This window comes from Macrosteles quadrilineatus, unplaced genomic scaffold (assembly GCF_028750875.1).
Source record: "Macrosteles quadrilineatus isolate MER2022 unplaced genomic scaffold, UCM_ALF_1.0 Scaffold_5__1_contigs__length_97177068, whole genome shotgun sequence".
NCBI lineage: Eukaryota > Metazoa > Arthropoda > Insecta > Hemiptera > Cicadellidae > Macrosteles > Macrosteles quadrilineatus.
Window position 1 is genome coordinate 56,134,375 of NW_026542598.1, and position 17,593 is coordinate 56,151,967.

Below are 17,593 nucleotides of genomic sequence, written 5' to 3' on the forward strand. Positions count from 1 at the left end.
CCGCATAGGGGTTGGCCATCTGGGTCTGCTGGGGCATTTTTTGGAAAGTCGGCGGAGGGATCCTCGGGGGGAAGTTCAGAACAAAGTAAGGTGTCGGAGTGACGGCCGGCATAAGTTGGGAGGGGGGAAACGTCATCGGTTTGCTTGTGATAGTAGAAACCTGCGACTGGACAGAGGGAGCAGCAGAAGATACAACTACATGTGGGGAGTGAAGGTACTCGTGTGGGAGATACTGCTGTTGCTTAAGAGCCATCGCCAGAGCGTGCTGTTGTTGCTGAGCGGCTTGGGCGACCGCGATCTGGTTCATGATCCAGAGGGACTCTTGGTTCTGGCGGATGTGAGCAAGGGCCTGGGCCTGCATAGCAGCGGCCATGAGTGGGTCGAATTGTGCAGGTACAGGGGCGGCAGGGAGTGGAGGTGGAGCGGCAGTAGGTGTAGGGGGAGGAGGGGGGGAACTCAACATACCCGGGCTGAGCAGAGCCTTGGCCACGGGACTGACGGCTCCACCAGTCAACACCAGGTTCATGTCCTCACCGCTACATTGGAACACCTCGATGTAACGCTGCTTCTTGCCAAACACCATGTAGCGGTGGTGCTTCTGCTGGGCAGCTTGGAACGCAGCAGACTCCGATGTCATCTGGATGAACGCCTCTCCACTCGGCTGGCCCTGCATCACCACCACAGCTCACAACAAGTACAAACAGGGGCAAAACTTGACCACCAAAGGATACATTCATAAGAACTTAAACTTTACTCATTACTATAAATATTATGAAACGTCTGCTTATAAATATAAACCAGAAAAAATTACAATCATAGTTTGAAACTTATTTAAAAGTTGAAACACTACAACAATTATTAGCAACCACTTAGTTATAAAAAAAAATTAATATTCATGCCTTGGAATGAAGGCAGCACTAATAACAATGATCAAATGATTTTATAAACAGTTGTTGCTAACTATTATTTCCAGAGGTTTTCAGTCATGTGGTTGATATGAAAAACTGTATAACAAATTAGGTCAACTTCTGAAAAGAATTGTATAGGTGACACAAATGGTATAAACTACCTGGCTTAACAAATGAGAAAACAAGTCAATTTATACATTTTTCATTTTCTTATCCTTCTCTCTTTACTTAACTGCTATAAATGTCCAATTTCGAAATTGAAAGTTCCCTAATTAATAGAACCATACACACTATTTCACAGCTTAAACAACACCAACAATGTAACAACACATTTTCATCCATTACAAGCACTCTCTGAAACCCCAACTAATGATTTGTCACAAGCAAAACTCTGCATTGTCTATAAACCTACAACACACATCAAGCAACTCACCTGAGCATTGTAGACCATGTGAACTCCCTGGAACACTATGTTCTTGGCGTGGTCTCCCAGAAACTCTAGAATATGCTCCACCTGTACCAACATAGTCATTCATTCATCTCCATCATTGAAAATACAATGCAATTCCTCATTCTGGATTGTTCAATGATTCATTACCGGAAAATAATATAAATACTTCTGCTGCAATAAACCTGCAGACTAAGTGAATTTCCATTTACCTAGTTGGATTTTCGGTAAAACATTCTTTGAACATGTGACACATATTTTCTATTGAAATAACATAAATTTTAATGAGTACTTAGGATTGCTGATACAGTCAAGGTAGTGAAATGTTAATAGCTTAGTACGAAATAAACAAATTTGGCAAATTTAATTAAAATATAGCACAAAACAAGCAAATTATAACAGATTATTTTTCCTCCATAAGAATAAAATAGGAATTTTAAATTTATATTTTTTTCCCCTGTGAACACATATAGTCAGAATATATGAATTTGAACGGATGGTGTATGTGGCCTCTTGGGACATCAAAACAAAAAGTTAAATTGGTCCCGGGTCAACATCATACCATGAGAGATACGGTAATGGCTTATACCCTAGGTGGGAAATTCGCTAAAAATGCCTGATGCAGGAGTAAAAACAAATTTACATCCTTTAAAGTCTCTCATCATTCTTCTCAACTATGTTTTGGGTTGAGCTGAAAAATTGGTTAAGTTAAATGTACCATGAAAACACTACAAATCTGAACAACATTTGGGCTGTATTGGCCAACCAAACGCCAACTAGGCTCTAGTAGATGATGCTTATGTCTGTGTATCTGCCGGTTCTGCGTGGATACAAAAACTACAGAAGCAAAAACAAAAAATAGTCCTATTCATGTTCTTAAAATCCCCATGTGCACTGTTCATATCTTAAGGTTTGAGCCATCAATTAATCAAATGACTTCTCACCGACCACATAGTAGAGGTTGTGACTAACCTGAGCCTCGTAGGGCAGCCCTCGTAGCCGGATGCAGTCTTTGCGAGTACCAGAGGTGATAAAGTGTTGAGGCACCAGAGGTACTTGCGACAACTGCGTGATCGGCAGTGGCAGAGGCGTTTCATAAGTCTTGGGGTCCATCGACCGGTTCAGCACCTGCGAATAATCCAGGCTTAGTCATATAGATGGGCAAATTGGGAGTACATAGGTATTATTTCAAACCATACTAGCTTCCACTTTTGTCTTCCACTCTTAAAGTAAATAAGAAACTTTAAAATGTAGACTTTCATGGTCAGAATGGACTTCAAAATCTTTTTCTGTTTGAGGGACAAGGCTTAGCATAGTTTCACTCCAAAGACGGATTACTGTAACTTGTCCAAACATCAGTACCTAATGCAAAATAAAAGTTTTCTAAAACAACAGAACAATCCCTGTTAAGATTGTAATGGAACTTTGCCGTGTGTTACATAGCAAAAAGCTAAGCTAAATACTGACTCTTTCCACCACTTCACTGTTGCTATCGACTCAAGGAGAGAAAAACAGAGTGAAGGTTCATACATCATTATCTTTTGGGACCATAAAAATGTCAAAAATTGTGAGAAGGCCAATCGATTGTGTCAGGTAAAGCTTGATCAAGCTGTAAAAGAGGCCAATGAGGAATGGTCAATAAGTTTGGCTGTAACTTTGCCTAGAGCTCCCCTCCCCCTCACTCACCCAACAAAGGCCCTCATTGTGAATACTTGAATAGACATAGGCACTCACTCTAACAGTCACCAAGAAGAGAATATTGTCTGTACCTGTTGCACCTCAGCAGTGGTGCTGCGGAACAGTTCGATGTACCGCGTACCGATCAGTTCCCGGTGTTTACTGAGAGCCTTGGCCGAGTCATCTTCTACCGCAAACAACACAAAGGCATCTCCCGTCGCCCGGCCGTCAGGTTTCTTCACAAACAGCACACCCTCTTCTCCGTCCATCACACTGCACGAGTTCTCTCCAGCCTCGAAAAACTCGATCTGCAAAATCAGGTGTAAATACATTAATTTTGTGATGAATTCTCACAAAATCCAAATGAAGGTCATGGCCTGGCACAGGTAGTGTATAAGACGAGATTACTTAGAAGGAAAAATTTGCATTGCCTTTTGAAAGCTTTACACTAAAACTGGCAGACGGCAGACAAATTTCACAAGTCACAAAAATAAATATCTCCTCGACTACAGCTGAATCTTTTTTTTTGTCCAGGATACAAAGCACTAGGCCTACATTTGTCCCTCATGCATGCCTTGTAAACAGACATTTTTACTGTAGTAACAAAATTATTTGTTTAATGAATCTATTCTACCTTTAATGTTAATCATTCTAAGTAAGAGGTCATGAAAATACTTATGAGAACCACATGACGGGACAGATACAAAATGTAAAAATATTTTGTTTGAGTAACTTATGTTTTTTTATTGATGAGACCTACCACTTGTTTGGCCGTGCAGTCGTAAGGCAGGCCACGCATCCTGATGATGACCTGCGCACCTCTGGTGAGGAACGCCTGAGCGTCCATGTTCCTTCCTGCACATCATACATAACCATCAATCAAACCTTACAGTAAATTATATTTCATCAAATCATAATTTAACAGTTATTCAACATGTAACAGCAAACAAATCAAATTCACATGGAAAATAATTTTAAATTGTGTATGTATGTTGTTTCTTACGCTTAATCTATTTCAATTTAAAACTCAAAAATACGTTGATCAAACGGGATTTTTGTGGAACCAAATTTAAAGGTATACTAAAATTCCGGCAAGTTGCAATTAAAAGTGTAATTCTTGGGATCTAAAAAAAGTAGGTAAGTAATCTAAAAGTTTAAAGCGATCAAAAGGTTCTTTTATAGGACTCATTTATGATATACAGGGTTATGCAAATGCTCTTAACTTTTCAATGGAATAATTTCCTTAGGACTTGACAACCAAAAATTGACTTCTTACCATATTGAAAAAGACAACATACTACAACACCTCAAACGATTCCTTTTATATAATCTACTGCATTGTTTAATTTAGCTAAATAAATTATAGACTAATCACTTTTATTAATTATACTATTTTAAATTTTAACATGTAAACAACTAGTTTTATGCAACTAACTAGAAGTACCTTAATGTGACCATTCATACAGGACATTTTAAACTATAATTTACCATATATTTTACTAACCAAAATTGACTTATTGATTAAGCTTTGACGTAAATGATTCATTCAACTCCTATTATTCTTACCTTAGTAGCTCTATAAGATCCATGTCTAGCAAGAACAAACAGGATTGTATAAATAAAAGAGGTTTTAGAATGATATATATATTTTGAAGATCTACTATTTTTATTCTTAGAGGTAATTTTAAACAACATATAAAATCCAGCACAATGCCTAAATTTAAGCTGATGTATATAGTTAGTTCTGTAATTCAGTTTTCGAACAATTCTACTTTTGGGACATGTTTTCCTGTTTACATTAAATTCTCAATGGTTGCTTCTTTTGACAGCAACACACGAGTCATTTTTAAGTTCAAATATTTTTTAAATATGTGGAAAAATCAGTTTCTGAACAATGCGGGGAACAAAAATAAAAAAGGTAAATACCCGCAAGTAGGTGTTTTCTTTCCTCTAGTTCTCCGCTACAAACTCACCTCCCGCCACGTTGATGAAGTCTTCCCCGGTCGCCTTGTAGACCTCGATGTACCGGTTGTTGATGTGGTGTTTGTGCCTCTTGAGCGCAAGGTCTCTGTGTTCCTGGCTGACGAACCTGATGAGAGCTTCTCCGTTCCGTCTACCTTGGATACTCAGACAAAGCGCGACTCCACCTCTGCAACCCAGACAGGTCAACATGAGTAACCCAATTGGAACAGTGTTAGTCTTATAGGTAGGTAAAAACAAAAGTTATGGAACAGAACTTGAGGTTGAAAAAAGATAAGATAAGGACAAAAACAAAAGAGAGTAGGTGGAACTACTTTATCTAAAACTTGACTGTGTGGCTTTACTAGGCAAAGATGACTCATCCTTAACAACTGTGTGTATATTGAGTATTTTAAAAGTAGAAGAGAAATATGACATATTTGAAATAGATTTTCCATCTATCACACGGGGCGAATATATACAATGGGTTCTGTTCCTTTGCAAAAAGCCTTATAACATTTTTTGGTCATTCTTAACTTCACTAAGACAGCAACTTTCTTTGTGTATTTAGTACAACTAAATACACAGCTCGATCGTTAGGCACCATAACTACAATTACCCAGCTATAACGAACCTACCAGCAGATCACTGAATTTGTTCAAGATACATACATGTTACATTTAAGTGAAACATTTTCTCAAATTATCGTTTGTGGGAAACTTTCATGTTCTCGTCTGATCATTCAGGAGTCGGATCACTTGAGTTTTTTATCACTCTGCTGTCACTGATAACCTTAGACATGTTTACAACGGCCAAAAACTTTCAGATATAACATAGCAGTAAGCTCACATTGACTTGTTGAGCAACTTTTTGATCAATTTATTACAGTTAGTACAATATATTTTGACACCCAATATTGATAGAAAACAGAATTGAACAGAATAAATTGGTTTTTTTAAATATAGGCTACTATTGAAAAACTAATTTCTAAGGTATGGGTAAAAATACAAGAAAATGACTTAAATTTAGGTATGGTCATAAACACCTATTAATTCAAAATATTTGACAATAATTATTTATAATTTTGATCCAGCTTTTCTCATGCTGTAAGCTGTAGGGTTCTTTACTTGAATAAGTTTAAACCACTTGGCAGTGAAATTTACTTGTAACCTGCAAAGCCATAAAAATTATGTTTATAGCTACTAAAATCTGATAACATTTTTATTGCAGCCCACAAAGAAATGGTAAGTGTAAAGATTACATTTGACAAAATTGTTGAGAGACTTTAGTTTAAACACCACTTTCCAGAAAAATGAAAGAAAAATGAAATTATAAATACTTTAGCCTCATAAAAAAAAATTTATAAAATTTAAGTTATTGTATTTTGTCAAAATGATTGGAAAAATATTAGGGTAAATACTATTTTTGTCTCATTTTCATCTGAAACCCCAATAAAAAAAAACTTAGCAAAATATTGAATTAGTCAAGTACCGGTAAGATGATTGATTAGAATTCTGTTCAAGTCTGTTTCAAAATGCTAAACTAACAGAAACATGGAACCAACAGTACTAGGAATGACTGTGCAAGTAAGAAGTGGTTTAACCCAATTACATGGTAATTTGAAACAGGCTGAAACGTAAACCAAAATTTTCCGTTTTGTTCATTTACTTGCATTTAAAACGGATGTTAACATTTAGAAATGGTTTGACGACACTAAGGTAAAATACAATTTTCTTTAATGAAGACCTTTCAAAATAGTTATTAGATCTGATAGTTTTTATTAAAAGACAAATCAAATAAGATTATTATTCAAATAATTTAGTTTAATTGGTAGTTTGGTTCTACCTCCCTTTAAAAACAGTTGAGTAGAGTGATTTGATCATTGGTTGAACGCCAATTCGTAAGCAAAGTAAACTAAATGTGTTTGGTTTATTTTTTAATTTGTTTTTGTATAAAATATAAGAATTTAGAAATGAATAGTTTCTGTGAGACTTATTGATAAGCTTAATGATAAGACTTGTGTTTGTGCTTTTCACACAATCAGGTCACTGAATCGATCCTGAGAAAAGTCAGTGGCTTTTTGATTGTTTAATACTTGAACCAACCATCATTGTGCTTTCAATGATGATCCGCGCTACAGACATTAGTCAGTAGCAAAGCACACAGGTCATCTCACTCCATTATACACTCACTCTGCATTCTAATCAACCTAAAGAAAAACTTACAAAAACTGCAAGTGTCCGTCTTAACACTGATTAGTCATAAACCAGGAGTTCTTTTCAGGGTAGATTAGAAAAACAAAAAGTATTTTTTTTTTATTAATTATTATTCCCAATAAAAAGTAGGTTTTCCAACAACATAAACATGATTTCCAATGACTTCCAATTTAGAATCATTTAAACTATTTGCAGATCCACTTATGAGAGCCGTAATGTGTTATCGGTTTTCAACATGAATCTTAGTAATTTTCTTTTCAGGAAAACTTACTTGACAACATTCAATCCTCGGAAGAACTTGGCGATGTCTTGGTCAGAAGCTTGCCACGGAAGTCCTCTCGCTCTAACTACACAGTTGTTGTCTACTTCCTCATTCTTGGAACTGAAACCAAACAAACAGTTGAAGAGGTTCTGCGCTTTCTACATTACGCTCCCTCTTATCCGGACACCTTTTAACCAGACATCAGTTTGGCGGAAGTGACATCGCCTTAACCAAACAATATTTATTAGCACATATTTTTAACCGGATTGGGTTAGCAAGAAATGGGCGATACTGAATCAACTTTTCTCATGGGAAAGATTTGAGACCAGTGATCACGTGGCATCTGATGTTTACAGTGTTAGGCCCTGTCCTAGCTGAACGACGAAAAATCGGTCGGTCGTCCGTGCAAGCGAATCCGTCGCACAAAAAATGTCAAACACGTGGATAAGCATGAGAGCGTCCTAGTTGGGCGACCGACGGCATCGGATGACCGACACGACCGACCAAAGACAAACATGTTTGTCTTTATCTACAGCACTGGATTTAGAGTTCTGTACCATAAAAATCAGAAAAACAAAACAGAAAAAAATCATAGCTAAAAAACTTCTACTGTACTAAAATTGAGAATAGAGAACAAAAGCTTGTGTGTTTAAATCAGATGAAGAATTTTCCCAAACCCAGTCTATTATACAGGGTGCGGCAAAAAAACTGATCCATTTTCTGCAGCGCACTGTTCAGCGACCGGTCGTCTGAGGGTGGTGGGAGTAGGCTCGTTGGAAAGCCTATGCAATGAAATTTTTTGTAGTCATAGAGCACTGGTCGTATGAGCTACGTGCGGTTGTTATAGAGTCGTTTTTAAAAAGTAATGATTTATTTAGTCATTGCAACTCAGCGGCAGTTCCGTGCTTTTATTCAATTAGGTAGACATAGAGAGGTTCCGTCGTGATTATTTGTATGGATGATTACCTAATTATACAGATTATTATTATAATCCATAGGGAAGAAAATTAACCTCAAAATTCGTATAACTGAGCGGTCAGACATGTTCAAGACAGCTGATTGTTTTCGGGCGGGCCTACGAGGACTGTTTTCCACAGCAGCACGAACTCTATCGAATGTTTATTGTCTGGCGTCCGATCTAACTTTTCTACGCAGAAGCCGTTGTCCTAAAGTAAGTAACTCACCACATTATTGTGCTATGCAATGGTACTTCTCCATGTCGCCTTAATTGAAAGAATGCATGAAACTGCCGCTGAATAGCAATGAATGAATTCACTATTTTATATAAACTACTCTATAACAACCGCACTAGCTCAGGCGACCACTGCTCTATGACTACAAAAAATGGCATTGTGTAGGCTTTCCAACGAGTCTACTCCCAACACTCTCGGACGACCTGTCGCTGAACAGTACTCTGCAGAAAATAGATCGGTTTTTTTGCCGCACCATATCAAAATATTAGACTGAGATAAGTCACAAGTAGTGATGAGTCATGGGCAATGTTGTGCAAATAAGAGTCATCACTGGACTGCATAATTTGGCTCACGCAAAAGAGAATGCAAGTGAGTTAGTCACCTTACCTATATTTTGTTAGTACATGTATTTTTCAGTTTCATTCTGTAAAAGTTAGATAAAGATTTTGTTTCAAATTTCATTTTAAAAACCAGTTAAACATTGATGCAACATAATGTAAAATCTATGATAACAATTAAATAACATAATAACCAACTTAGCTGTACATTTATTAGAACATTTTGATTTAATTATATCTTTTTTCGGACAAAATTGGTTTTATTTACTTTTTAACATTATAATGAACTACTATAAGATAAGTTATCTTAACATTTAACGCACATATAGAGACAGATGTATTAACACATACTAATCAATCTCAATCAAAATATTGTTTTCTGTCCAGAAACACTGACCTCACTGGCAATTCCTACTGAAACTGAAGACTAATCCACTTGGAAGTTTGTCACCACTTCAGACATATATTAACAGTATCACACCAAAAGAGGAACACTAAATGATGAGGTGGGTTGAGTGAGTGTATGACAGTTTGGTATGTTTGCCCAGCTATGTTTTCACAAGTGGTCTGACAGACACTACTGCCACTTCTACCGTTGATTCAATTGCAACTACAACTCAAAAACACCGCTACGCTACATACCAACAAGAATAAGGCCTCGTAAAGACAAAAAAATTAGTGGAAAAGTTCATATAATCAGGTTTGTTGTAACAGAAAAGAAAGGTTTGACAGGAATGAGGTAAAATTTAAATATATTAAATCTTATGTAGGTACAATTTAAAATTGTTATGACATTGATTTGGATATTGAAAGTTAGGTTATATTTTGTGTGATAGCTATGATTAATTTAATAGTTTCCGAAAGAAGAGAGAACTTTTCTATTTTAAAGGTACATAGATATGATAATTATGTTGATAGAATGAAAAAGGTTTAGGCCTACAGCTGATTTTTACTTCAAGCAAATAATAGAATTTCAGTCAAGTGAACAAAAATGCTGTCCTCTTCGTAGTTACTGTACTTACAGTGTAACTTTATGAGCCATAAAGGAGTGAATGGTGAACTGTCAAGCATAGTTCTTTGAATTTAGCATTAGTTATACTTTTTGCAAACCATGTTTACCTTAACGTTTTATTCCAATTGCATTGTGGTTGAACCAACTTAATTTTGAATCTCAATTTAAATCAAAAGATTTAACGCTTTTCACAGGTAATACAGTTAGAATATTTAAACAACTTACTGAAAATAGGATTTTGACACTGCTTGTAAACAATCAATTGTAAGATGAGGCTTAGTCTGAAATAATGATTTTGGTAATGTTTTTATATAGTCCCACTAGTTATGTTTCTCCTACAGACTGTCTTACATAATAGATGAGCATTGGACATTGAATGGGTCTCTAGATTGTCATCATAATGAAGAGATAACATAATGAGCTGATTTAGCTTTCATTTCCAATCCTGACAAGCAAGTACAACATGTTTGTGTTAAATCTTCAGTTTCTTCAAGAAGATTTCCAAATTTTTTTAAAACCTCTTTGGTTCCGCATTTTTTTTTTTTTTTTTTATTCTTTGGTTCCACTTTTTTTAAACCCCTTTGGTTCCATATTTTTTAAAAACCTCTTTGGTTCCACATTTTTTAAACATCTTTGGCTATTGATAAATCTTTTTTTTTTCAAAATGAAAATTGGAACCGAGTATATTGTTTGTTTAATTTACCACTTGACATAACAAAATTTGTTAAAAAAACAATTACGAAAAGTATACATATTTGGTGTGGTTCAAACATTTCTTCAATTGTGAACAAAATATTCTCAGTTTCTTTAACAGATCTCAGATTACTTATAACGGGCCTTTGACAAATGTTTTTAACTAAAGTGTCAAAGTGTCAATGTTTGGGCCAGGAGTCTAAGTTACACCTATACCACTGTCACTGATATCACCGACAGATTATGTAAACTTTGACCTCAACTGAATGGGAACAGGGGACACAGCTTAACCAAAATATACAAAGTCGGGAACAGAGTTTGAAGGTTTTTATTATTATTGGACGTTGAATACTTGTATTATGAATTATTCTTGTTTTATAATAAATTATTCTTTCAAAAACATGGAAGTCATATCTTTTCAACATAATCTTCTTATCAAAACAGTTATTCTATAACAAATAGTTGACCCTAACATTGCATTCAGCCTACAACTTCAAACTTAGAAAAAGAATCTACTATGATGTCCTCAAGGAAACTCCTTGTAAAATCAGTAGGACAGACACTGTTATTTCAAATGAAATGTACAACAAAATTTAAATGTTCAAAAAGGCCAATATATAATAATTTGTTTAATTCACAAGCGCTTTCGGAAACTAGGTTTCCAACCCTAGGCTGTGTTTAAACTAGTACAAAAAGTAAATATTTACTTATTTATTTCTGTTCATTGTGTTTTAAAATTGGCAGATCATCTATAGATTGCCCATGTAAGTATATTTTAAAGCTACCTCAGCTAAACAGGTTCATTAGATGAGTAGTTGGTTACCCAACAATGTAACTATCAGACCCATTTTTACATCCATCTATCACGTTTATTGAAACACTGAGAAGCTATTATCTCCAGAGTGTTAAGGCAATAATCTAATTTAATACCGAAAGAAGATAAAAAGCAAAGGCTATCAGGCACCGAAAGTGCAGAACACACAAATTTGATGATAAGACAGGAGGGTTAAAGCTGGGAGAAGGGGGAAGGGAAGCCTTGTGATAGAATAAAGTTCAGCTGAAATGGTCATTTGAAGGTTATTTGCGGCTGGTAGGTCATTTATTAATGTGTTTGTTTACACGATTAGATATTTTGAAATTTAAGGAAATTTACCAAAACCATGTTTAAGATACAAGTCCATGTTTCTGATGTAAATCCTAAGACCAGATAGTAAAAGGTACCAAAGGCTTTAAACGACCAGAAATATTTATGAATTTTAAGAACCTCTTTTCCTAAGAGGAGTTTAGGTAAAGTACCTATGGTAAGTAAGTTAGAAAATGTTGACTAAATTATAAATCGGTTAGAAGCTTACAATTTTAGAAAAAATGTATTTGATAAGTTTAATAAACCACCCTAAAAACCCCAATTTTCACATTTTTGTAATGAGTGTGGCAAGAAGTTGTCATTAAAAACACCATTCAGGTTGTAATCTTACTGCAGACCTAACCGATAGGGGATTTATAATACACTCAATTTAAGGTCATATCTAGAAGGATGGGTGGACTCTGTGAGCGTTGCACTTCGTATCTGTCCACAAGATGAGGGGAAAGCATAACCTACATCATCTTTGAAGTGTAAAGGGTTAGTACTAGATTTAATACAATGGATGGTAAATAAAAAGTAATAGTTGTGTCAATCGAGCTAAACATTTTAGATTTATAGCCTTCGAATTATTTGTATAGTTACTTCAATGGAAAGGACTGACGAAAGTACACATCCTCGCAACTTAAATTTTCAGAATCAATGGCATTGAAAATGGAACTAACAAAGAATATACTAATTCTTTATGCTAAAACAAGATTAATTCTATTTTGTAACTAACCACTAACCTAACTGACAATGAGACATTCAAAATCACCAAAACACAGCTGAACAATTGATACTCACACCGAACAGCTAAGTCTATCCACACGTCTAACACAGACTATATCACATGTACAAATTGATGAACAAATATTCTATCACAAGATTCCCATTACTTATCAATTGATAAGAGAATGGGAGCCATTCGCGAGCTGCTGTGATAACGAGCTGTATAACGATCAAACTCATCTCACACACTCTAGAGGGATCAGATTAGAGTGTTACATTACTGTATCTATCAGTAACTACCTAACTCTCACCTACTGTAGACCTATACTGCAATTATAGCCAGTGTATCGCAAACAATGTATTGAGACATACAATACTCCGTTCCATGTTCAATTTGCAGTACAGTGAATCCAAGACCTGACAAACGCTCAAATTTATTCTTTCTCCATACGGTTTTTAGCATCATACTGAATTCCATAGCTACAAGTCAAAATCTAATTATTCTAAAGGTTTGGAAAGAAATTGTGAAATTTTCAAAAATGGGAAAAACAAGTTTTTACCCCATAAACCCCCCCCCCCCCCCATAAACCCCCGTTCCCATAGTCCGATCATGCTGGTTTGCAAACTCGTTTGAATAAACGTAGGTTTACACGTTTATACTAAATTTAATCAAAATCGGATCATTTTTCTGCATTTTTTCATCGAGTTATCGCGCTAACGGACACACATATATACAGTATATGAATTTGATTGGAGGGTGTTTTGGCCTCTGGGGGGGACCTCAAAACAAAAAAGTAAATCGGTACCGTGTCTAGGTCTATGAGACCTACAGTAATAGCTTATTCCCTATGGGAAATTTGCTAAAATACAATAAAGTGTTCTCTGAATAAACAGGTGAGAAACATGCGTGGGAATTATCCTCAGCTAATCCATAGTTCTTTAAGAATAGTTATAGTTGAATAATTCACTCACTGAGTGTACTACAGTCTAAAATTACTTTTCCTCCCTAATTTCTTGTTCCTGTAACAGTTGAGGTGACATAAAAATGTTACATTACAACAAGGTGTCCTCTCAGTTAAGCTAGGTTAAACAGTTTGTCTATTTGCCAAAAATCGGTAGTTTGCATCAGGACACTACCTAAGGGGTTTATGTTCATTTATATTTAAAAACTACAACAAATGGGAGTGAAATTCATAGTTCTATACATGGTCATTTATGTTACTAAGCGTCTAAATATATCCTAAACTCACATGTTTACCAGGCAGTTCAAACAGGACAAAGGACAGTTGAAATGTAATCTCCACAAATATTTTTGACACACATACCTCACAACCAGGCAGACAACACTGAGGGACCTAATGTGATATTGAGGGCAACCCTACTGGTGTAGATAGAAAGGGCAAAGGTCACAGGAGCTATCACAAAGATACCCCCTTCCCTCCCCCACAAACCACTACCCTTGGGAACATTCACTATGCTGGAAAACTCTAATATTATACATTGTTTATAAAATATTAGGTCTTTGAAAACAAGTTTTATCATATCCACTTGACAAGCAGGTTAAGACTTGTATGTCAACCCAAGTGATAATTAACAATATATCTTCAAGATGGAAAAATGTATACTAGAAATCAAAGCCAATGTTAGAAATGTATACGCTCAAAGTAAGAATTAGACTTCTACTTAATATATTGTAAACTCAAAATAGGCCTACTAACTGTTGATTTTCAGTTAAAAATACATGTTGAAGTAATCTCCAAACAACAAATACAATAAATTGTTCTATTTATCAAAAAATCATCCACTGAATCAAAAACATTTTCGGTAGCCATCTATTACGAACTATCAACCATTTTTAAATACCATCAATGTCTTAATGATGAAGACAGTTAGTTTCCATGTCTTGTGGAAATAAACTAAATGAATTGAGCCCTACGAAGAGCATAAAGTTGACTTGTTTGTACAAGGACTTTATCCAACTGCTGACCTTATTATCAATTTAAAAAAATCTAACGTTACTGAGTGAATCCAATTTTATTTTATAAAAAATTAAGTCAACAAATGTCTACAGCTTTAAAATGAAACAATTATTTATTGGTCAAATCAAAATGCAAAAAGGATATTGTGTAGAAAAGTATTTGAAATGTCCAAATTATTATAATAAATGCAGCTACTGTATAAGCTAAACAGTGACACACAAACCTGTGGTATATAAAGTGTTTGATATCAGTAACTTGCATCATTAACCTTACCAGTCTAACAACCTCGACGAAACAATAGACTACTGTTCTTGCCAACTTTCGGCATTAACTGCAGTTTTAATGATTCATTATCTAGATTAATTATTAATTTGCATTATCATTTTATCACTTTGCCAACTTCTATTGATTTTTTTCTAAGTCTGGTATTTTATTCAAGTAACAGGATTTGATAAATGTAATGTGTATGTGTTTAAAATTTTTCGCTATTGATCAAATTAGCTAAACACTCCATTCCCATTTTAAAGTTGAAGCCAGTTTTACAAAAACCGTTTTACCTCCACTTAACGATCAACAAAGTATGCCAATACTGTACCCGTACTGTAGTTTTTGTTTTAAGAACAAAACAAATAAAACTAAGTCAACTTACTGTATACTAAAATATCTTTTAGATTAACAAAATCTAAAAGTAAAAATATAATTTTGAAAGTAGCACACTTTGTGAGACTCGTCCAACTAAATTATATTTAAATAACAAATTTTCTACACTGGTCCATGTTGATGTGATGTCTAACATAATGTCTTTAAGTGAATGATATTATTGAATGATCTGCATTCAATAATACCATTCACTTTAAGCATAGATAAAAAGAGTATAGACTGTCTACTTCTTTTAATCTATGCTTTAAAACATTATGAATGGTAAAATGCATTTTTTTTCATCTATCAATAGAATATATCTATTGATCTATTGAGTTATATACAGACCTCATTAAACAGCAACTGTGCAAATATTATAACTACAGTATTAGCGTACAACGGTATTAGATTGTACTCACCAAATACCAGGTTCAAGTTTGTCGTCAATTGTTTCTGGATTGTTGAATGTGTGACCTGTAACAAATGTTATCATATTAAAACATGAGTTTTTGAAAATTGTAACTATAAATAATAATATCCGCTTATTTATTTGTAACTACATTGTAATATCCAATTTATGTTATCTTTTGTCATCTTTTGCTATCTGTTAGGCCCAGCGACCACAGAATTAAAATAAAATTAAATAAACTTAAATAACTTTAAATAAAATTAAATAAACGACTTATTAAATAAAATTTTAATTCTGTGGTCGCTGGTTAGGCCTGTTTTGGTCGTTTGAGGAATGTTATGGTATGCATCTGATTTTTAATCCACCAACACAATAGCCATAGTTTAATAGTATATTTCACTACTAGTCACGAAAGTTTCTACAAGAGCATGGGAAACACTATCGAGTCCCGAAATGGGACTTTGGAGACGAGTGTTAAACTATACTTTTCATCACGATGAAAAAAAAACTACTTTATCAAACTTAAAACACTTCAGTTGTAATTTTGTTGATTACAGGCAAAGTATTGTTTGTGTAGCGAAAGAGATAATTATGTCAGGAAAAGTCAGCTGACTATTTGTTTTTGTATGGAAATTGACGATTTTAGAAGATCTCAGCTGTATGGAAATGAGCTATTTTTGAATACAGAGTGATTAAAATTTTCATACATACATAATACATTAATTCAATCTTAATGTTGCTTAAAGTTATATACAGGGTGATTGATATAAGTGTGCCGGCTATTTTATTCGAAAGTTATAAGAGATATAATAAAATGTTAAATTGTAACTGCCTTGGATTTTGTATTTAAAAAATTTTGGTCAAGTTGAAAAAATAATTTTAGCCGCCATTTTTCTAATATGGCCACCAACTTTGATTTTTGTTATGGAACACCCTATATTTTATTATGTTTTTAGAAAGTAAATGTAATTTAAAAACGTTTTTATTCTTGGCATTCTTTCTCTAAAGCTACCCGTTTAGGAGTTACAGCGTGTTAAAAGAAAAAAATTACTTGCGGTGTACATTCTGCATCATGTAGCTCCTAAACAAGTACGTTTAGAGCGAAATGCAAAGAGTAAAAAAGTCTTAAAATTGCATTTAGATTCTAAAAAGACCATAACATACCGAAGAAATATTGATTCCATTGTTTCAAAAATGGCCTCAATTTTCCAAAATGGCAGGGAAATTTAAAAATATGAAAAATGTGTTTGTTATGGTCTTTTTAGAATCTTGATACAATTGTAAGACTTTTTTACTCTTTGCATTTTCGCTCTAAACGTACTCGTTTAGGAGCTACATGATGCAGAATGTACACCGCAAGTCATTTTTTCTTAGTTTTAACACACTGTAACTCCTAAACGAAAAGCTTTAGAGCAAAAATGCCAAGAATAAAAACGTTTTTGAATTGCATTTACTTTCTAAAAACATCATCAAATATATAACACAACAAAAATAAACATAAAATATGGGTGTTCCATAACAAAAAGTTGGCGGCCATATTGGAAAAATGGCGGCTAAAATTATTTTTTCAACTTGACCAAAATTTTTTAATTACAAAATCCAAGGCAGTTACAATTTAACATTTTGTTATATCTCTTATAACTTTCGAATAAAATAGCCGGCACACTTATATCAATCACCCTGTAGATAGCAATGTAATATACAATGTAAATAAATTCGATCGACTATCTATTTTAATCGGAACTATTTTCTTCGAGTTCATAAAAAAAGTTAACAAAGCGAAATTAAACAGCTGATCTGAAAGATTGGTTATTTTTCATACTATGGACAAAAAATTAGCCCCATTAAAACCGCCGTTTTTGCTGCAGTATTACAAAAAATAATGCAAATTAGCTAGTCACCAAATCTGTTTTCACGTGTCACACATATTTTTGTGCATCGCGACTTGGGTAAGCAGTAGCGAGGCCGGACAAACAAAAGTGTGCATGTCGCGTCGGCAATAATACGG

General features: G+C 34.6%; 1 protein-coding gene across 2 annotated transcripts in view; it reads right to left on the bottom strand.

Moving 5' to 3' along the window:
- Positions 1-17,593, bottom strand: part of LOC128995994 (RNA-binding protein fusilli) — a 113,662-nt gene that overhangs the window by 11,307 nt on the left and 84,762 nt on the right. For both annotated transcript variants that reach the window (XM_054421099.1, XM_054421100.1), the window contains exons 6-13: positions 15,596-15,650; positions 7,480-7,590; positions 5,007-5,182; positions 3,794-3,888; positions 3,126-3,341; positions 2,329-2,484; positions 1,342-1,422; positions 466-667 (exon numbers count right to left, since the gene is read on the bottom strand). In XM_054421099.1, coding sequence (XP_054277074.1) covers positions 466-667; positions 1,342-1,422; positions 2,329-2,484; positions 3,126-3,341; positions 3,794-3,888; positions 5,007-5,182; positions 7,480-7,590; positions 15,596-15,650 — 1,092 coding nt within the window. The remainder of the gene's footprint in view (positions 1-465; positions 668-1,341; positions 1,423-2,328; positions 2,485-3,125; positions 3,342-3,793; positions 3,889-5,006; positions 5,183-7,479; positions 7,591-15,595; positions 15,651-17,593) is intronic.